General features: G+C 36.9%; 2 protein-coding genes and 1 long non-coding RNA gene across 7 annotated transcripts in view; 1 reads left to right on the top strand and 2 right to left on the bottom strand.

Moving 5' to 3' along the window:
• LOC124396633 overlaps positions 1–7,393 on the top strand; it is a 52,469-nt gene extending 45,076 nt beyond the window's left edge. The window contains exon 3 of the long non-coding RNA XR_006927815.1: positions 6,202–7,393. This is a non-coding gene — a long non-coding RNA (uncharacterized LOC124396633). The remainder of the gene's footprint in view (positions 1–6,201) is intronic.
• Positions 7,394–7,520: 127 nt separating this feature from the next.
• On the bottom strand, positions 7,521–13,705 carry si:dkeyp-69e1.8 (uncharacterized protein LOC100001340 homolog). Of its 2 annotated transcripts, none has more exons than XM_046865793.1 (4): positions 13,387–13,705; positions 12,844–12,931; positions 10,202–10,368; positions 7,521–9,314 (listed from the first exon to the last, which is right to left on the bottom strand). In XM_046865793.1, the coding sequence occupies exons 2-4, from the start codon at positions 12,920–12,922 to the stop codon at positions 8,484–8,486; spliced, it is 1,077 nt and encodes a 358-aa protein (XP_046721749.1). In that variant the 5' UTR covers positions 12,923–12,931; positions 13,387–13,705; the 3' UTR covers positions 7,521–8,483. The 2 variants fall into 2 exon arrangements, with proteins under 2 accessions (XP_046721749.1, XP_046721748.1); XM_046865792.1 differs by having other exon boundaries at positions 12,844–12,928.
• Positions 13,706–14,134: 429 nt separating this feature from the next.
• Positions 14,135–21,793, bottom strand: hmgxb4a (HMG box domain containing 4a). Of its 4 annotated transcripts, none has more exons than XM_046865840.1 (13): positions 21,633–21,793; positions 20,431–20,491; positions 20,187–20,326; positions 19,719–19,797; positions 18,911–19,543; positions 18,476–18,709; positions 18,185–18,366; positions 17,092–17,173; positions 16,813–16,877; positions 16,589–16,688; positions 16,319–16,476; positions 15,509–15,631; positions 14,135–14,741 (listed from the first exon to the last, which is right to left on the bottom strand). In XM_046865840.1, the coding sequence occupies exons 2-13, from the start codon at positions 20,432–20,434 to the stop codon at positions 14,697–14,699; spliced, it is 1,845 nt and encodes a 614-aa protein (XP_046721796.1). In that variant the 5' UTR covers positions 20,435–20,491; positions 21,633–21,793; the 3' UTR covers positions 14,135–14,696. The 4 variants fall into 4 exon arrangements, with proteins under 4 accessions (XP_046721796.1, XP_046721798.1, XP_046721799.1 ...); XM_046865842.1 differs by having other exon boundaries at positions 20,217–20,326; XM_046865843.1 differs by having other exon boundaries at positions 20,304–20,326.
• Between the last annotated feature and the right edge of the window lie 45 nt (positions 21,794–21,838).

Below are 21,838 nucleotides of genomic sequence, written 5' to 3'. Positions count from 1 at the left end.
AAATGGAAAAATCTAGAGATTTATTAATTATGTGCTTGAGTGCTTTTCCCAGATGGATGTGTGATTATTGTAGTAAATCAATTTCTCTGCTTTTAGGTTCAGATAGCTTGTTGGAATCTGTGGCTTTAATTTGACAATTCTGAATTTTGCTTTTGAAAAAAGGAATGTGGTTCAGTTTTCTTTTCCAGTTTAGGTCTTAAGTCCATGTTTGGCTTGAAGGTCCTTGATGCTTAAATCAGTAGACACTGATGCTTCTAATATTCATGTTGTTTTATATATTTAGTTTTCTTGTAGATTTTCGTTTGGTGGTGGTGGGGGGATTTACTTGAAAGTGAAATGTACTTCATGTTTAAAGAAATGTTTTGTCACTGTACCTGTGTCTGAATAAGGGTGGGATTGGTACAAGTGTGGGACCATGTGGGTTCATTATTAAATTAATAATATAGTTGTATATAATGTAAGCATACGTTTGTGTAAAAATAGTTATTTGTGCTATTTATATTAAATTTTTCTTTTTTTTCAAGAACTAAAAAATAAAATGTGTGTTTATTCCAAAAGTCAATAATTTGAAACATAAGGCAATAATAACACTCCCTCTTACATCTGATCTAAAACAGGTAATGTATGGCATTATAACAAATAAAATAAAATAAAATATATATATATTTTAATTAATTAAAAAAAAGAAAAAAAGAGGCAAGAGATGAGAAACAATCTGACAGTGTTACAATAAAGTTATTAAGAGGACAAGGGGTTGAATATTACTGAGTAGATCTTTGAGCATCTGTGAAAACAAATCTTGACATAAATTAAACTTCCATGTCCAAGTTTATGTCCAATTTGCAGATTTTATAACTTAATGCCAAGTTTCTTATGGGTATATTAGTACATACGTTTCCAGAACTGTGTTAAAATTAGTACCTCATGTCATGTTTAAAATACATTTCAAAATTATATTGACCAAGTATAATTTATTCAAATTCCATATGAACACAATTATACAAAAATAACCCAAACACTCTTCTAAACTAACTTTGCCTTTTCATTGATGGCCTTTTTAAATGTGTACAAATTTATGATTGTGAAACACAACCGCATTTAGTAACACACAGTAAAGCTTTGCATGTTCCTATATTTTAATTTTTGTTTCAGACATTAGGGATTTGCATTCACTACAATCTGCTACTAATTTCACAGACTCATACTACAGTAGGTCCCTCCATGAGGTTTACAGCCTTCAATTTCCCCTTTAGATTCACTAATACCTTTCTCTTCTCTGGGCTGTGTGGACTATAAATAAATTAAATCATTAGAATCCCGGCTGCTAATGTGAAGTTCTGTCATTATTAACCTATACAGCTATTAATGTTGAGGATAAATAAATTATATCGCAAGAGAGATAGGGGAAGAGGCCAGGAAGCTTGGAAAGATAGATAAATGGAGAAAAGCCAAAGCTGTAAAAAAAAAAACAAAGATGTAAGCTGGGTTGAAAGACAGCAGCAGACACAGGACTTGTGATCAACATATTAGAGGTTTTTTCTCATAAAATTATTTTCTACATATTTTCTTCACTTTTCTAAATTTTATAAATGTTATATATAGCTATATATATGGGGATATTGTAACCTAACCCTACTATAACCTTACTGTGGTAAAGCGTGTCTTGTTCCCACAAAAAAGGGCTGTGTGACATATAAAGAGTATTATTTTTGTGCTTTTTTGCAGCTCTCTTTTTCAATTCCTTTACAGGCCTTGATCGACAGCTTGATAGTCAGCACACATGAATCATTTTGAGTCTGGGGGATTGGCAGGACAATATGCACACACATACATACACACACACACACACACACACACACACACACACACACACACATGCAAACTGGTGGTTGCTAGACAGACGTTCACCCTCTTCAATTATTTTTCATTTTTTGCCCAATGTCTATTCTAAGCACCCAACTCAAAGCACTTCAAAGTGGCCACAGTATGTCTGTTTCTTCCTCATTTGTCTCACGCATATGTACAGACACACACACATACACATACACACAATTTTCCCCAGTCCCACAGTGATGGCCTGGAGACCACAACCCAAAACCATGAACATCTGCATGATGCATATGTAAAATGATTAAGTAGATAATAATCCTTTCATATTGTATTCAGTAATGTTTATCGTTCTCTCTAGGCATAGCATTAATCTAGATATGCATCTCAAGATCAGGCAATGTATGTAAAAGATTTTTAAAGATCATAGATCCATTTTCTTTTTTTTTATAAATGAGAAAAAACACTAGCCTTGAGATACTGTACATCTATTGGTATAGTATTAGTGGAAAACCGAAACCCTGCTGCTTTGTAAATCTTCACTCTTTAAATGCACTTATTTTGCACTCCCTCCATCCCTCCCGTGTTGAATTTTTGCCTTCAAAGGGACCACACTGCAAATCAGAGGTTTGGTGTTTGGGACTGAATACTGTCTTTAGATTGTCTCTCACTGTCTCTTATTTTGTGCGCTGGAGCAGTGCTCAGGGCCTCTGTTTCTACTGTGCCGGAGCTGGAGCGTGTCAGACTGAAACAGGATTTAAGTGGAACTGTTGCTGAGTGCTGTGGGGTGGTACCGCATAGCCTCCTTCAACCCTGCGGCACTCATTAGCTCAAGGCTCCGTGAGCACATGTTTTGCGTTTCCCTTTTTGAAGTGATGTGACAAGATAATACCCCCACGCAAATGATGAAACATCAGACAATGCCTGATTTGTCTTTTAGTGTGCTTACAGATTTTTCAGATCCAGCCTTATGGCTTAGTCACTTATTTTGGCAGCTTATTCATACTTATGTAGTAGGTGTGGGACAAAATGTCTTCCTGGTTTATCCCTAATATATTTCCCCACTTAGAATTCTACTTGTCTTTGATGTGGTTACTTTATTGTCTTTTGATTGACTGGAAAGTCCTGATCGAGCAACTTTTTTTGACCCAGATGATACAGACCATGAACTGTATGACTACACTCTGAACAAGCTGACATTGAATGTTAAAAAGTACGACTTGTCACTTTTCACTTCTGTCTCCAATTAATGTGGCTGGGTGTAAGATGAAGCTCTGATCCTGGCTAGAGCCATGCCGTATTATTTTAGTGTTATAGTTAGATAAAGAACCTTCTCCCAATGTGGAGAAAAGTGTGCTTACTTTGGCCTGACCCTTAGCCATTCTTAAACCGCAAGACAGGGTCCGTTACAAAAGAGCGGGGGTCTCTCTGCTGTATGTTCAAACATAGTGTATGGCCCCTGACTTCAAACGAGAGTCTCACCACACAAGCTGCACTTGTCAGTTTGCAAGGCCCGCATGATTAATCAGGCAAAGCTCTACTCAGAGCAGGGCTAAGCTCCCGTCCTGTAGTGATTTAGAGGAAAGGCTTGTTAGTCCTCACATTAGTCTCTCTTTAAGATCTCTCAAGGCCAGATTCAGGGGATGTGTGTGTGGTAGAACCGCAACAGTCTTTAAAACTAGAGTGTGCACAGCTTTTTTTTTTTACTTTGTCTTCTGTTTTTTAAAATGTTGCTGCACTGCAGACATGATCCCCACAAGAACTTTCACTGACTGGTCTCTTGATGTGCTTTTCTGTACGATCAGGGAAACTCTTTACATGTAATTGCTTTTTGTCCATCAATGGTCTTCTTGTCTGGAATGCGTTCATCAGTTGATACCGGTATAAATATCCTTGGGCTTTTTTCCTGAGGCTTGCTGACATCTGGAAGAACGCATCTGGCTCATCTTCCAAATGGCAACCCATAAAAAGAGATAGTCTTCTTGGCTAACTGAACAAGTTATTTCCCTGTGTACCAGTTATATCCTAAGTGTCAGTACAACTGCTTTTGCATAAAGTCTATGTCGTGTGATGAATCACGGAAGTATCACAAATTCCATGGCAGTTGAATGTGTCTGTAAGAAGTTGTTGACTGTTGTGGTTTTCTTCTGGAAAGCTTTGGACCTTTTCACCTATTATATTCAACCCAGCCTTGATTGTGGAAGTTGTGAGTTTTAATTACTAAGCTTTTTGCTTTGTTTCTCACAATAGTTGTAAACCTCTCTGTTATTTCAGGTGAGATTACATGCAGCCATTTTTTTTATTCAAAACACTTCATGAGTTGGTCGATGTTTCTGCTGCTCTCAGCCTTTATAACTGTTTATTTTACTGCCTGGGTAAACAAGAATTTAATTGCCACCGATTACCAAATCGGGTTACAATGCAACTCTTTTAAAAATCAACAGCATATTGTTTCAACAGCACACCTCATAGGCTTGGCAGGGATTCTTGTACTTGGCAAAACCGAAAAGCAATAAATGAACATCGCCATTTTCCTCAGCGAGCTTTAGTCTCATAAATGTTAGCTAACGGCAGGTGTGTGTACATAAATAAGCGCTCAGTGTGCCACAGGGATCATTTTTTTGGTGTTCCCTAGGATTTACATTTCTTGTATTCACAGTTTATTGAGTATTTAAAAGACACACACATGCACATACACATGGACGTGAATTTTATTACAAACGTTTAGTGAGACATGGACAAATACTATAGTTTGGGAAAATTGGTCAATTGCAAAAATAAATAAATAAATGAATGAACATGATTATTGATCATTAATAAATTAATTCTAAACAAATATAAATTCAGTGTTGTGTTATCCCAAAAAATTTTCAATATTTAGCTGAAAGGTAAAAGTTTTAAAAACAACTTTAAGGACAAAATAAAGGACAAAGAAATTGATAATAACAAGGTTTTTGTTTACAGTGTCAAAGACTGTATGTCAAGTTATTCAAGGTGAAAAAAGTCACTATCAAGTGTTTCCAATTTTTTTTTCCTCAGTGTGATTAATATTCACGAGTAAAGTGAACATCTGACCTTTGCATTTATATCCGCCTCCGTTCCCTTTCATGTTCTTCTTGGATCCTTTCTGTTGTCATATTTACCCACAATCCTTCCTGATGTACGCATTAAAACCGTGCCAGATATTTATTTGCCCCATCATTGTTCATTTAACTGGAAATATCAGTTAGAACTCATATTGCTTGGCCACCATTTGTCTATTCTTCTTGGCACATCTGTTGCAACCCTGCCAGACATTTTCTTCTCCAAGTCATGTCTGAAGACCGAAAGATTTGTAACAAAACTTTCCAAACAATTTTTTTTGTTGGTTTTTTTTTCCCCGTCTTTCTGTTTTGGATTGTTGTCGTGTTGTAGGATATCATGTGGAATTTGTTTGTACAGCCACAGTTTCCATTCTTCACCCAGAAATCATGGGGGTACAACATTTTGCACTCAACTGTAACTTGTGGCTTGCGCATACCAATTAAGACAACATTAGATAGAGATAATTGGTTACTGATGTATTGAATAATTTAGATTCCTTGAAATGTACTACTTTCAGTTTAAAATCTGGTCATTAATTATGTGAAAAGAGACGGAGCTGCTGATTTTTCTCTTTCATAAAGGCAGATTATTAGTTAAATAATGGAGCATAACTCCAGATGGGTGGTGCATTACCCATCCCTCCCTCCTTTTCTCTCTCTCTCTGACTTTCACTCGCTCTTACTGAGTTGGCCACTGGACACTGGTGTGTTTAAAAAGAATAACATGGTTTATAGTGAATCACCAGCAGTATGTTTTGGCTTGAGCATGTGTAGTTGCACAGGCCAGTAACAGCAACTCACTGATTTATGTTGCGTGGATAAAACACAGACAGGTTACACTTTAATATATAACTTAGAGACCAACAGACCTGACATTATGCAAATCATTTTCCATGTGGAGGCCTCAAACTCCCCGGGTGTAGATTACAATTTACAGGTGATCGTTACCTTCATATCTATCATCACTTAATAGGTTCAGCCAAGTTATTTTTCTTCTGCTCCAAAAGTGCTTGCAGTTACTTAACTCTTGCTTCCACATATAAATTAGTTTTATGATGACACCATTTTCTTGCTAAAGAAGGAATTTTTATTGTCCAATTTGAATACTGTGATGTGTTATGATTCACATATATGATTATGAGTCTTTTGTGTGTGTGTCAGAGCTTTTGGGGTTTGTAAAGGTATGCAGGATGTGGATGTAAATAAACATGGATGGAAGCTTCAGGGGGAAAGTGTGTGTCATTCTGTTTATTTCCTTTTGGCTTTTCAGCATTTTTTTTATAACCCACAGGGACAGTGATGATAACAGAAATATGTGGAATGCACACTTGGACTGTTCTTCACCAGCATGAGCACCACAAGGCCTTCGCCACATTTCAGCTGATGGCCAAAGCAGCAAAATCAGCATCTGTAATTTAATGACGGCGTACTGATGAGCATGGGAGCACAAATCAGTTCCATGTTAGCCCATGAGGCTGGCTGGACATGTCCATTTTTATCACCTTTTATATGAGCACTACATATCAGTGTTAAAAATGATTGTGGTGTAAGGATTTGATTTGTATGTAAAAATGAAACTGCATAGACATTTTTCAAATTCTGGATTCAGTTTTGTTTGATTGTCCTCCTTTCTCAACTCAGAATTTTTCCCCAGATTAATACACAATCTTCTTTTCATACTTTCCATAGCGTCTCTTGCACCCAATCCAATGTCTCTCCTTCATTCTGTCATCTCTCCCTTTCTCTACGTCCTCCCCAAAAGGACAGAATAATATTTGGACAGGTGTTCCATTTTAAACACGTAGGGGACCACACTACATCATTCCCAAACCCTTTTCTTTCAAAACGGAGCATCCAGAGAAACATGGCTCTAGTTTCAGACTGACTATAATCCGTATTGTAATGCATCCGAAATCCCAGACAATAAAGATCTGTTTAGCACCAATTTTCCTTTTTTTTTTTTTTTTTTTTTTAAGAAAAAATGTTTTTTTTTTCCTGATTCAAGCAACGGCAGAGGGCACATCTGCAAGACAGATGTGTGTCCAAGAGCAAGCTGCCTTCTTCCCCTCCCTCCCTCTCCCTCTCGCTCTCCTCGCACTTCCACTCTCCCTTCAAAAAAGAGCAAGCCTCCCTCTTTCCCACTCTGGACCACCCACATACGGACATGCCTTGTTGTAATGAAGGCAGAAATAAAGAGATGAGTCTTTTGACTGATGGGTTTTGCAGACTATCATTTATGCCTTACATACCATCAACCCACCCTTACAAAAATGATCAAGTGTGAGGGCAGAAGGGTGAGAAGAGGAGTACGTAAATCTACATCTCTATCTGCCTGCTGTCATTTTTTCCAACTGCATTAAGGCCTTATACATGCTTATCTACAGTTCTCATGCATTTGTAGATAAAACCACTATTATATTAGTTTGTTAAAAAAAAAAAAAAAAAATTATTATTATTTTATTTTTTACTAAATGGATTGCAAGTTTTCCAACTATGACGCTTGCACCCCCACACCCCCCACCCTTTCAAGTGTTGTATCACCAATTTATTCTTAATCACCTCAAATCCAGTTCACCAAAAAGTGGACAAAAGACTCATTAATCACTTGGACAACATATTCAGATTATTTACTTTTAGTTCAACATTTCAGTCACACAAAATGCACAGGCTACACAGCAAAGATCTCCTGCCAAGTTTGCAATAAAGCAGTTTTTTTTTTTTCTTCTCAGTGAATCAAAAAGCTGTCTAAACAGCATGTGTTGGATGAGTAATGTAGCTCTTGTGCTGTGCCTAATAATATACTGTTATCTGCAATTGGTAACAGCTTTACAAAAACCATGTAACCCATATAAATGTAAAATAAGAGCCCTACAAACGTGGATTTTCTTTAATTAGATTTAAAAAAAAAACGTTGTCCTGTGAACGTGTATGATGTTAGCAATTAAAAACTAAAATTAATTCATTAGTGTAACTTTAATGTGTAATGGTACAGTGTACAAGCAAATAACTGATAAATGAATGATCAATTAAATCATTCTTAAAACTTTCGGCAAGGCAAAGTAACAGACTCTGAAAGTCTCCGATGTTTGTACAGCTTCAAAGCTGTGTAAATAAATGAGCAGAGTAAAACCCATGTGGTAAACAACTTTCATTTGGAAACAATTCCACTTAGTAATTTGACTCTCTATCAATGGAGATACACCACAGTGTTTCCTACCTTTGGTAAAAATACCTTCAATCTCTGATGACTATGACATAAATTATTACATTTTGTTATTATAAAAAAATGTTTTCTTATTCAACTGTATTATTAACACACACTAATGAGGTAATTTAACATCGAGAACCAAAAAGGCTTTAAAGTATCAATTCAGTGTTTGGTTTAAGGTGCTTATATTGTGCTGTTCTTAAAACCTTTTTAATAAACTTAATCCTAAATTAATATTTCTCATTTTAAACCAGCTTAAAGGCAATTATTTGACGTTTATATTTTGCTCACCCGAGTAAATTTGTTTTATAGCAAACTCTATACATTTTTATTTTCATGCAGTGCTCTGATGCATACTAAAAGTGTTATTTTGTTTTGACTTTGTTTTTTCTTCTGCCCACCTCAATGGCAACGGAGCCTACAGTTGCCCCTAAGGTACCCCCAAAAAACAGCCCCACAATAGAGCCAAGTAAAGTGGTACCCCTCACCAGACCGGGCAGCCACAACACCCACCCAACTACCGTGTCCCAAATCCAGCGCAAGAACGAGGGAGGGGGTGCATGAGGTGATAAAGCGATGTCCTCCTCCGCATCCAGACCATCCGCACTCTCCTCCATTTTCTCTTCTCTTGCGTCTGGCTCCACGTTCGAGTCTTCGTCGGCCTCGTCTTTATACTCGCTCTTTTTTTCACTAAAGGAACTTTCCTCATGACTCACTTCCATCCTTGTTTCTTCCTTGTCTACTTGAAGGAGAGGAGGACAGGTGTAGAATTCCTTCCCACTCTCCTTTACCATCTGTTCCACCTTCTTCAGCAACTCCTGCACACAATTGTGGTCTTGCTCCACCTCCTTTTCTCCGTCTACACTTATGACATGATAACGGTCTCCACACCTCCACACCAATTCTAGCAAATCCTTATGCTCAGTGCTAAGAAACGCCTTTAGTGTTTTATCTTCTGACGGCTGGTCTGTATCAGTAAACAGCACAATAGTGTGTTTGGTGATGGCTTCGAGACCGAACGCTGTCTCTAAAGCATCCAAAGCCTGGAGGTTTTCATGTTGGCGATGGATAGAGATGCAGAGCAGGAAGGCATGGGGTCCTGGAGTGGCCAGTGATTCGCAGAGAGTCAGCTGGCGATGGACTTCCTCTGGGGGCCTCTCTGAGTAAAACCAGTCTGGAGTGTCCACCACAACCACCTGAAACGAACACAATATTAGTGATGTCTAATTTTATTGTCATGTTATTCATACACAAATAGGTCACATTAGAAGAGACACTTCTGCCATTCATGCCATTATCCAATCAGACGGTCATGTGGCTGCAGTCCAGTGCATATAATTATTTAATTACAGGTCAAGAGCTTCCTACATCTGAATGGGAAAGAATGGCTGCTAAAACTAAGCTGGCTGGCTTGAGTATTTGTGAAACTGATTTTAGCAGCACCGTCTTTAAGGTTTATAACCATGGTGGATACAATGTCCAGTGAATACCTGTTCTGTGGATGGAAATACCTTGTTGGTGAAAATAATGGTCAGACAATTGAGCTATTGGTTACATAAATAACTACCCTTTACAACCACCATAAGAAAAAAGCTCAAAGAACAACATTTCATCCTTGAAGTGGAAAGACTAAAACAGCTGAAGACCACAATGGGTTCTAATCCTCTCAGCCAAAAACAGGAATATGGGCTGAAATGGGCACAGGCTCACCGAAACTGGACTGGGAATACATCTGGGTTTTTTTTTTTTGTTTTTTTAACCACTCTTGCTGTTTTGGAGTCTTTGATAAAACTGATTGGATAAGTACATGAAAGAGCAAGTAAACAGAACACACAATATCTTAATTATATAACACAAGAATATAAACAATGAAAGAAAAACTATGAAAAATGCACTACAACACAGCAAAAATTACACATGGGTTGTTTCTTCATACATTTTAACACACTCGCAGCTTAATAGTAGTGTTATGTAGATTCAGCTCTGCCTGTAGCTGATGATATTAAAACTTTATTCAAAATACATGCATTCAAAATACATGCATTCAATTCTGCAAACATAAAATATCTCAGATAAGACGAACCTGCCTTCCAGCCACACTTGCACACCCCTTCTCGCACTTTATAGTGACTGGCTTCTGAGAGTTAGAACCACAGCGAGTTTCAAACACAGGACTGCCGAGGATGGCGTTACCCACGCTGCTTTTTCCCGTTCCTGTCCATCCCAGCAACACCAGCCTCAGCTCACACTCTGTAAATGCATATAAACAGAATGAGCTTGGAAGCATTTTGTATTTTATGTATTTTCTGGGTTCATTTGTGCAACAAAATTTAAGACTTGCAGTGTATGTGTAACTAGTTGAAATGTACTTTAAAATTATTACTGCTTTTGTTCATTTGACTTCCTTTAGTGGTTTATGTACTAAATTACCATATTTTTATTGTTAAATTTTAAGCAATATTACATGTACATTACATGTATATTATACTGTATAAAAATATACTGATATTTTAGCTTTTTACTAACATTCTTTTTATATACTTTTTTCTCTTACTGCTGCAAAAACAGAAAGAAACATCACACTGGTGTGAACCAACACACACTTGTAGTATTATACTAAACTCCAGAGCAAAAAAGGCAAAATATTTAGCTTTTAATGGTGAACATCAAATCATTGGTCAGAAAAGTATGTACTCCTTGCTTGTTTACTTTTTTGCAGTGAATAGCGTTCATCTACGCATAGTTATAATTATGACAGATGAAACTGTTTGATATATAATTCACAAAATATTTCAACTAATCAACTTTAAATTAAACATCGACCCTTCTTTCTGAAAAAGCTGTCCCAAGTTTACCAACAATACTTATAAGAAATCAAATGGAAAATCTGTTTATCTGTTTGTTTAATAATATTTAATAGCTTTGATTTGTTGTTAAGACCATTGAAAGCTTTATATTGAGTCATTTTGGGTTTTGTGCATTTTGTTTTTACTGTGTAAAGTGTGCAATTAGGGCTTTAGCTGAAAATAATACTTAATAACGTGTTATTCCAGTCTACGTCTATTGTAATTAATTTTTTGTTTTTACTTTTAGGTCTCAACGCATGTCTTAATTTGAAAGTAAAGACTAGTATCTATTTAATATTATAATAATTGTTGCAACTGAGATTTACCCTATGCTACATAGATTTATCAAATCCATCTCATAAACTAAAATATGCTGATAATAGACAATCTTTACAATATAAAGAAGGGTGAAGCTGTTGAGAGATATAGCCATCTACATTGCTGGTTTACATTTTTTTCAACCAATTAAAAGTATAATACCCATACCACCCAATTTAATACATTCACATTCACGTGCATCATCCTAACAATAATAATAAAATAAAATAATAAACTCATTTGGGTTATCCCCTCTTCTCTTCATTCAATTAGCTAAACTGAGAGAATATTTATTTTAGAGGATTTTATTCACAACATTACAAGCAGAATTATATAAAATCATCAACATAATGAACATAAAATTCATCTGCCTTAAAAACTGCTTTGTTTCTTTAATCAAATATTGCAGGATATAAAATTAAAGAAACAGATTTCTCTAAATGAGCATACAGAATGCTAGTATGTAGACATAAAATAAGTACATTGAAGAAGTTATACTTGTTTTAGTCTTGTAAATGCAGATTAGTTTTGCCTACAAATATCACTAATACCTACATACAAATAAGTCACAAAAAGACTGATAAGACGGAGGCAAAAACTGATTTTTGTCACAGCTTAGCGTAGTTAGGCGCAGGCTTTGAAGCAGAGAATGATGAAGCAACAGCTCCATCTACTGGCAACTCATACGTAGCACATCGCTAAATAATAAAAGCACTTTAAAAAATGTAACTCAAGCAAATGTCATTTAAAGACAGCTTTGTTTACATATTTTACACTTTTAAAAACTCTTGCATAATACAATCCTAGGAAAAAATATTCTAATGGCCTAAATCCCTGGTCAGGAAATTTGCAGAATTTATGCAAAAATGAAAAATAACTCAGTTCACTTGACCTTGAGGAGAAAGAAATGACTATAAAGTTCCATTCAGTATTAAAGGCTTCAAATAGTTTAGATTTTACCATCAAACATTTTCATCATTTCATGAATATACTACACCTTTGCTTACAAGACGACTATAAAATAACATTTCTTTTAACAATATTTATTGTTAAAACCATTAAAAGATAAATATTTGCCAAATTAGACTTATTGGCCAATTTCCCAGTTATGTAGGCCCTAGTTTGTTTAAAAGTAAAGAAAAGCTGGCCAAATGAAACCTATTCTCACGAGTTTCTCATAAGTAACAAGACAGGTTTTAGCTCTGGGCTAAAAGCACAATGTGAATCAAATTGTTCAAGGTTTTTATGGGCGTGTTTAAAAATGCAGAGTGGTTACTTTAGCTTCTACAGTATTGAAGGATGTTTGCGACCTTTACACTGCTCTTTGTGCAAAGCAAAAACCAGGGCCAAACAAGCAAACAAAATTAAATATCAATAGGTGCCTTGAAGAGCATTGTATAATGTGGATTCTATGTATATCAGGCAATGTAGTCTTTTCATACCATATTATCAAACATAGAAATATATTTAACTGAACATTACATATATGATAGTTGCTCCACAGTATTAAATCTGATCAAATATGTGGATTAAATCCCAGTATGGAACCACAAACTCCAACCTGGTTTGGCAGAGCCTCTCAATTCCTTCTGCTCTCCGTCCATGTCATGAGTTGGCCCTTGTATTGTTTTCTCGTCCATTATCTGCTGCTGAAACAAAAATGCTATAGCTTATTATAGAACTATTAATCGTGTAGTAAAGTCTTTTATTGTTTTAGTCATCATCTGTTACTGTCACTGCTAGAGCCTTCTGGTGAGGGATGAGTGGAGAGAATGTGTGTTTGCAAGAGAAAGGGAGGAGCTGGAGATAGAGGACTGACTCACATGACTCAAATGAGTCAGCACAAGAGAATTTGTACACAAAAGTCACATTCATAACACTTCAACCACAGTGTTTCTAGATGTTTAAGCCCTTCCATCTTTCTGCTCTTTCTGTCTGGTCTGGGATCTGAGAAACAAAGTACTCATATCATGTAGTTTGTTTCACCCTCATTATAATTTTTCCTGCTAACAGCCATCCAGTTTACCCATCCAGTAAACTCTACATAAAGAATGTACTAATGTAAACATATTTTTTTATTATTATATAATATTTTAGAGCTTACCTTTGATCTTTCAGTGCCCCTGTGTTGAAGTGTGCCAGTCAGACCTTCGTCTCTCAGCACTTCCTCCTTTTCCTGCAACTTGAAGGCTGCTTTGCGGAAAAAAAAGAAAACAAACACACAAGAGGGAGGCCACTGATTCTCTCCCTAGACATTTGAGTCTTGTTTTCCCTTTACACGCCCTTTCTGTCTTCTGGTATCCTTTTTCTCTCTGGTGTGTTTCCAATCAGACGGCTGAAAAATAGCTTTAGTTTGGAAGGACGCGTGCACGCTTTCTCTCTCACTCACATACAGAGGGAGGGAGGAAGAGAGGAAGTCCGCACACAATGCTGAATCACGTTGCCTATGCTGTTATAGAGTTCATTTCCGTATAAGGCACAGTGTTTTGGGTGAACAGGAGCTGAAGTGCTAGACTTCGACTGCCAGACTAACTCATAAAAAATACAAGTGCACAAGCAGCGTCATTGTGTTATTGTCATTATTAAATATCTATCATTTTGTGCATTCATTAATGCAGGTACCTGCTGTGCAACTGTATCCTTTATATCCCTTTAATGAACAACAAAATGTTTGCACAGGCATAAAAACATAAAACATCTATTCCAGGTGGGGAAAAGTTATATTATGATTGTTATAATTCTATTATAATAAATGCACCAGTTTATGAAAATATATTAGTAATAATAATATTTACAGATTTGTGCTTTTAAGTATATTATGCATTACAAAAAGATTGGTCACACTTCCAGAATTTGTGTATACAATTTTACTATAAACAAATTATAGCATATTACATTTTGCAAGTATAAAAACAGATTGGCAGTAATTACTACTGCAGTTACTAATGTTTGCTTCTATTAACTTAATCTTAAATAAGAAGAAAACAAAACAATAACAGCCTTGGTCTCAGACATAAAACTGTACACTTCTGCAAAAAAATAAATTGCTCTTTACATAATAAAAGTATGCCAATTTTCACACAACACGCTCACAAACATACACACATGCACACACTCACTAAAACAATCAAACAATCAAATCTAATAACCTGACATAGATGTGTTTCCTAGAATGAGATTTTGAATCCCTTTTTAAAAAATATGAAAGAATTACAATTTAAAAAATATTAAACATTTTAAAAACAGTTCTAAGTCTACAGATGTCCAAATGTCCCAGACCTGATTGGTGCATTGCTAACAAAAATAAACGGTCAAAAATGTTCACTTTTTTTTCATGCTTTTAAAAAAAATTATGTTGTTTTTAATGTGTCCTGTTTCAAATGAAGTGCAATTGAAGTCATTTGTTCTCCAGTCTCATAGTCCTGGCATGATGTATGCTATGTTGTCCAACGTGCTCGACTGAAAGATAAAATAAGAAATATTTAGATTTCATATCCAGTGCCATAAAGCTTATCACTAACTTAATTGTAAATGAGGATAATTGCTGTACATTCATGCAACTGTATAATCAGGCATTCATGTGAAAGCAGTGCGATGCAAATCAAATCATGTAGATGCAAGACAGGTGATTCCAGTAATGTGCATATTAGAATGAAGAGAAATTATGACCTACGTGACTTTAAATTAGGATGGATTGTTTGAGCATTTCAGAAACTGTTGATTTTCACACATAAACAGTCTCTATAGTTTACACAAGATTTTACAATAGAATAAGATTTGACTGAGAGACAGTTCTGTCATGAAAACAACTTTTTGATGACAGAGGTTAAAGAAAAATGGCCAGAATGTTTTAAGCTGCCACGAAGGATATAGTAATTCATATAATCAATCTTTAAAACCATGATAAAAGAAAAACACATCTCAGAATGCACAAAACATCAAAGCTTGAGGTGAGTGGGCTACAATAGCTAAACAAGTCTTATATCTTCTGATATCTCTCATCAACAAGGTGTCTGCAAGCTGCAGGATGCTTTTTGTTTTTTACTCTATTTTGGGTGCATTGTTGAATTGTTTGTGTATGAAAATCCCAGATCATTTATAAATGAGTCAAACCAACCCCTCTGGAAACAAGAACTATAGCATCGTTAAAGTCATTAAAATAATTCCTTATTCCCCATATTAAGGATATGTTTATGTACGTGTGTGTGTGTGTATGTGTGTCCCACCAAGACACTGCGTGGACAGCCATTAAGCTGAGGGACCTGAGCAGTGAGACAGGTTAATGGACCAAGAGCACACAAAATGGAGTCTAGCAGAACAGAGAGACTGCCAGACACTGCTACCATTCCCTGCAAAATAAATTGACAAGCCTTAGTTTATTTAGGGATATGGCAAAGAGTAGACCATAAGTTAAAACATACAAGGAATTGAGGAAATTAATAGCTTTATTTTCACATTTGTTTTACAAATACTGGCTTCAAACTTAGCAAATCCTTACAATTTATATATAAACACTATATTGCTTTGAGCTTCACGTCCATCACATGACCATCACATTCATATGTGTTTTTTATGCTATATTAACCTTGTTGGTCCCAAGCCTGGATAAAACGGGAGGGTTGCATCCTCACAGGCATCCAATTTTTTTCACTCTAACCTTGGGAAACCATGTCTTTGTTCACATTGTCATGCAGTGCCAAATTAAATATGCAGACTATTGATTTGCTTGGTGTTCCCGTAACGGTTTGTTCCCGAGAAATCTTAATGCTACAGCAAAGAAAGACATCTTATACAAATGTGTTTTCTCCAACTTTGTGGAAAAAGTATGAGAAAGACCCATATGGGAGTGTGATGGTCTGATGTCCACGTACCTTTGACCATAGAGTGTACATTTTCTCATATATTTATGAGGAATCCATTTATCAAAATTTATTTTTGTCAGAACAAAGATTTTCCCCACAATTTAATCATAATTTTGCAACAAATATAATAATGTTTAAGAAGCTTCTTAATGACTAATGTTGTTAGGCACTCACCTCTGTCTCTTGCAGCCTGTGTCCAATGAGAGAGAGAGACTCCCCAAGGAGCTGCAAATGTGCAGCAGCATCTATGGGGTCAACCTCTGGTACCCGGATGGTCAGAGCACGACTTGGAGTGGTCAACCCTGTCCCCATACCCACAACTTTATTGGAGCCTTGAAAAAGAATACATAGTCCTTTTTAAAAGGCAGAATAAAACAAAAATACGTTTTGCTTTACCATTATTGAGAAAAGGTTATAAGAGAAACAGTTAAAAGAAAATTTTACTCTTGATTTTGTTCTCTGATGATAAAGTCTTCTGTTTGACTGTAGTAGCCTCAGCTTTAATCTGTTTATGCTGCAGATACTGAGCTTTTTGCTTCCAAACCTGCAGGCAGAGGTAAGCAATCATTCCAATACTATCACTCATTATTACAATTGCAGTTCTAAAGAAATAATTATATGATTAAGCACACTTAATTAGCACCATAAAGTAGAAAAATATTACTGACCTGCTTGTCTTTTTCAGGTAGATGCTTCCAAACCTCTGCAAGCTTCTTACTCAGCTCCCCAAACACTACAAAACCATGGACATAGTGATTAGTGATTACATTATGTAATTATTTTGTAACAAGTGGTGGTAGTAACATAATGCATCAATGCACACAACTAAGCATGTATACAAAATATATCAATAATAGGCACAATTTAACTATATCATTACATTAATTACAACAAACACTAGCAATTGTGTAATGAAAAGCTTGTATTTGATATAACAAAGCACCCACCTAGTCCAGGCTGTTCTGCATTTATATTGACCCTGTACTCTTTACAGAACACCTGATAAGCTGTCGTACTTTTCTTCTTTTTCTAAAAGATTCAAGGACATAGCTGTTAAACAATGTGATCAGGATCACTGATGGCTGCTTGCATTTGAATATGACACTCTGGAAGAGGTGTTCAATCAGTAAAATTACAGTGACAAAATGTAAATTATGGTTAAAGAATTCTTAAATAAGACTATTGAAACAGAAGAAAATAATTGTGTTGAGTTTTCCTTCAAAGCTTAAACAATAAGACATGATTTCTGGTCTCAAATATCATCACAATATCATCACAGGTCTGGCTACCTTCAAAAAGGTTGAAAATAGGATTTATTCATCAAGCTGAAAATATATATACACAAACATTTAGAGAAATCTAGAGTTTGGTGTGATTTTTCTGCATGATAGATGCCAGTTTATAATTTGTTTTTATTTGCCAAAGCAAAATAAAAGTTTTTGGATTCTTTTTTAGATATTGAAGTAATTGGAAGCTGAACTGGCTTGTCAGGGAGATCCGCCTTGCCATATGGATAAACACATAATTATAAAATGTATACAGTACTTGTCTTCTTCTTCTTCTTCTTCTTCCGGCTGCTCCCATTAGGGGTCGCCACAGCGTCTTCATACCCCCCTGTCCTCTACATCTGCCTCTTTCAAACCAACTACCTGCATGTCTTCTCTCACCACATCCATGAACCTCCTCCTTGGTCTTCCTCTTTTCCTCCTTCCTGGTGGTTTCATCCTCAGCATTCTCCTACCGACATACCCCATGTCCCTCCTCTGCACATATCCAAACCATCTCAATTGGGCCTCTCTCACTTGTCCCCAAAACGTCCTACATGCGCTGTCCCTCTAATAAACTCGCTTCTAATCCTTTCCATTTTCGTCACTCCCAATGAAAATCTCAACATCTTCAGCTATGCTACCTCCAGCTTAACCTCCTGTCTTTAAGTCAATGCCACCGTCTTGTAATCCCTGTAAAGATGCTTTTGGACAATGTCCACCACAAGTTACACAATGCTTCTTTAATTGAGATTTATGTGTAGGGAACCATCACCTTTTCTTTGTCATGCTTTTCTCTCTCCTTCTCCTCCTTCTTCTTCTTCTTTACCGTCATCAAGTCAGCACCCTGATGATGTTGAGGATGCAAGGTGATTGTTGGCACCATAGAGAAACTTCCTACTGAGGTACTATGATTTGACGAGCTGTGGGAATGGGAGTGGCTTCTTGATGAATCCCCTATAGAAACAAAAAACAAGTAAATAAAATAAATGTAGCTTTGTTGAATTTATACATTTAACAATCCAGATAATTAAAAAAGGTGTAACTGTTTGATATTAACTGTTACCTTTAAATCCTTTCTTTTCTGCATTTCCTCCTTTGTTGTGCTTTTTCTCCTTTGAACTTTTATCTTTGTCTCTGTCCTTCTCTTTGTCCTTTTTCTTTTTGCTTTTTTTGCTTTTTTTCTTCTTTTTAGATGAAAGTTGTGTGTAGGAGTCATCAATGATCAGTTCACCTGCTTCTAGCTCCCCTCCAGAGGATGAACAATCTGCTCCCTTTGCCCTAGTTCCACCGTACAGTCCTAAAAGACAAATTGTTGCAATAAGACTTGAGAAAACAGAACTCTACATATGCAGTGAATAAAGATTATGTTGAAATAATTGAAGTTTTTCTTTTTCAGAAGAAAAATCATAAGAAATGTATTCCATGGTCAGTACAATAATGATGACAGAAGGTAGTTACAACAGTAAGAGATTTCTAAGATGTGATACACTTTCCTTACCCTCCACTTCAACTTCTTTGCCCACCATGGGCAGAGGTTCTCGGCTGTGTTGTTTCTTCTTTTGTAGCTTAGATGGCATCAATCGGTCCCTGTCCTTCTCCTTCTTCGTCCCAATTTTTTTGCTGCCAGAGAAGGAATGATGTCCTTTGTTCCCTGAAGATGGATGTGCAGGGAAAGGGAATCTTTCAGTCGATTCTCCTCCATCACTCTTTTCCTTGGGTGACAGGATTAGCTTCATTTTCAGGCCCTCACCATCTCGCAGTGTAAGTGGCTCACCCCTGCCGGCTCCGGCATGAAACAAGGATGACTTAGAGGAAGACGAGGAGGAAGAATGCTTCTTCAACAAAGAACTCGGATGACGGGAATTAGAAAAAGAGTGGCCACTCTTGGAGCTGCCTTCACGTTTGCGATCTTTGGAGGAGGAATGTGAGGAGTGAGGAGGGTAAGAGGGTTTTTTATGAAAGTTAGGGCCAGGTTCAGAGCCTGTGGCTGTTGGGGAGGTGATTGCCTGCAAGAGGCCCATAGCAGTGTCTGTAGAGTGGGCTGGCTGAGAGGAGCATGAAGATGAGCGTGAGGGTGAGCGTTCAGAGGACTTGCGCTTCTTCTTGTGAGGAGGGCCTGAGCCATGGTGTTCTGAGGAAAGTCAAAATAAACATTGTGACTGTCAATAATACAAGCATTGCATTAAATTATCAAACCCCCTTTTTCACTTATTAAAATGTAAAAAAATTAAAAACCAAGTAGAAATGCTGTGCATATTTAGAGGCTACTCATCTCTATAATTCAGTCTCTACTCTATTACACTTACCTCGATAATGGTACTCGTCACTTAAGTGCTTCTTCTTCTTTTTGTGTAAGTCCCCACCCATCACTATTAACTCTGAGTCCTAATTATTGACAGAATAAACAGAAATAAATAGAATAACACAGACACAATTTTTTACTTCAGTTGCAAACTACATTTACACTACTTTGTTAATGCCAAATGGAATAAGGGGAAAAAGTCAAGATGAAACCGAGATTGAGTAATTTTAAATATAATATCTACCTAAACAGCCTTACATGAAGGTGCATGTAAATTGAAGAGTTTTTTTCTAAAACCCTGCTTGAACCTCATATTCATAGCTTGTAATTGTAAATGTACTTATATAATGAAATGAATCACAGGCAATGTTGATTATTTTAGAGACCTATTCAAACTACTGCTGCTTGACAGAACTGTAAATAGTCCTCATTCAAACATATGCTGTTCCTTTCTCTGTCTCCCTGCTGTTACCTCACTGTTTTTCTCAGAGGTTTTGCACACCTGTGCGGCTATTTCTTCCTCTTCTCTCAATAAATCTTTGTATGAGCGCCTTTTCTCCCTCTGACTGCGACCAGCCACCAGACCTACCTCTCCCTCTATACCGGACATCTCTGAAAATATGAGACAAATAAAAAAATTTAATTTTTTAAAACATTTATGTCTCATCAGTTTTAATGGTAAGGACTGGGGTGAGATAATAAAAAGCGTTTCTTACCCATTACACCTTTCCGTTTTATCTCCTCAAATTCTTCACTCACAGACCAGGTTCAATCAGTCTGTTTGGACAGAAAAGTGCCGTTAGGATCTCAACCATGTGTCAATCAAGCAGCTTAATGTCTGCTTTTTATGCTTATTGGGTATCGATAACTGTAAGATGGATCCAGGATTACTCTTTCAATGCACTATTTTAAGATTTTTGCAGCTGATCGCACTGAGATATAGTAACGATTCGTTCGAGAATTCAGAAAAAGGACAAAACATTCAGCCCTGACCCAGACATAACCCACCATAATAACCAATAAATAACAAGGGTTTTTTCTGCGATATTATAAAGATGAGAAAGTTGGGAATTATTTCGAGGGCTTGAAGCAAATATGGGGGCCGAAAAAACAAATAAACGAATAAAAACTGCCCCAGAGAACAAACTTGTTCTAGGCAGGAGAGCCAGCTGGTGCCCACGAGGTGCTTTTCTTACCTAAAAACAAAAAAGTGGGAATTTATGTTATAACATGTTATAACATAGGTATTGACGTTTTAATAACTGCTACTTGTTTTCAGAAGTCCTTGCATCTTCAATATTTGTGGAGTGTAGGGAAGTTCGGGGAAAAAATCATAATTTATTAATTTAAAGACGGCATGTCTCCAGTTTATATCTGATGTACATTAACTGTACTTCATTCTAACTTGGTCAATTAACGAGATTATTACTCAGAGTGCTGCCACTGTATCTGTCAGGGGGATGTGGACATGGCGGAGAGGGAGAGGGAGAGGTTGGTAATAATGCTGCTGTTTGGTGTTTATATTTATGTGGAAATCACCTGGATCACAAGGAAACTGTTTCCGCTCAAAGAAATGCAAAGGCGAGCTGATATTCGTCGTTAATCAAGTGGCCATTTCCCGCCTCCTTTCGAAAGGATACACAAACACACCCCCTTAGCGCCGCCGGGGTCCGACTTTCCCCTGCTTGAGGAGTACGGAATCCGACATCCCGGGATGAGCTGCAGACAGGCGGCTTGTTTTACCAACGACAGTCCGCGGTCTCCACTTCGTGCAGGCCGCGCAAACGTTAAGATTGATTAGCGCCAACTGCGCGCTGTATCTTACCGCTTTACCGCATCACCAGAAGAAACATGCAGAGCGCAAGCGTTTTATGAGAAGCAGAAACGTGACCCGAGTGAAAATAAATGATAAAATTACCTTCGCTGATGCTCGGATTTACACGGTGCCAGCCGCCATCTTTGATTTGACGCCACAACAAAGCGGGAGCTGAGAGGAGGGTCTACAGAGTACAGCGGCTCCAGTCTGACAGGAAAACAAGCCCTCAGCCTCACACATGCTCACCTCCAGGCTATACTATTATTAAACAATAAAACTGTAACTGTTTGTACAATACTCTAATAAAA

This window comes from Silurus meridionalis, chromosome 14, assembly GCF_014805685.1.
Source record: "Silurus meridionalis isolate SWU-2019-XX chromosome 14, ASM1480568v1, whole genome shotgun sequence".
NCBI classification, from domain to species: domain Eukaryota; kingdom Metazoa; phylum Chordata; class Actinopteri; order Siluriformes; family Siluridae; genus Silurus; species Silurus meridionalis.
This window is presented reverse-complemented; position numbering and strand designations above follow the sequence as displayed.

What these genes read in the sequence shown, in the direction of transcription:
- si:dkeyp-69e1.8 (XM_046865793.1), bottom strand. Translation starts at nt 12,922, where the DNA reads ATGGACGAGAAAACAATACAAGGGCCAACTCATGACATGGACGGAGAG. An exon ending in GAGAGGCTCTGCCAAACCAG is followed by an intron (nt 10,369 to 12,843) that starts GTTGGAGTTTGT and finishes ATGCATTTACAG; the next exon opens with AGTGTGAGCTGAGGCTGGTG. An exon ending in CAAGTGTGGCTGGAAGGCAG is followed by an intron (nt 9,315 to 10,201) that starts GTTCGTCTTATC and finishes TGTTCGTTTCAG; the next exon opens with GTGGTTGTGGTGGACACTCC.
- hmgxb4a (XM_046865840.1), bottom strand. An exon ending in CCTCTGAGAAAAACAGTGAG is followed by an intron (nt 19,798 to 20,186) that starts GTAACAGCAGGG and finishes GTCAATAATTAG; the next exon opens with GACTCAGAGTTAATAGTGAT. An exon ending in AAAAGCATGACAAAGAAAAG is followed by an intron (nt 17,174 to 18,184) that starts GTGATGGTTCCC and finishes TGAATCTTTTAG; the next exon opens with AAAAAGAAGAAAAGTACGAC.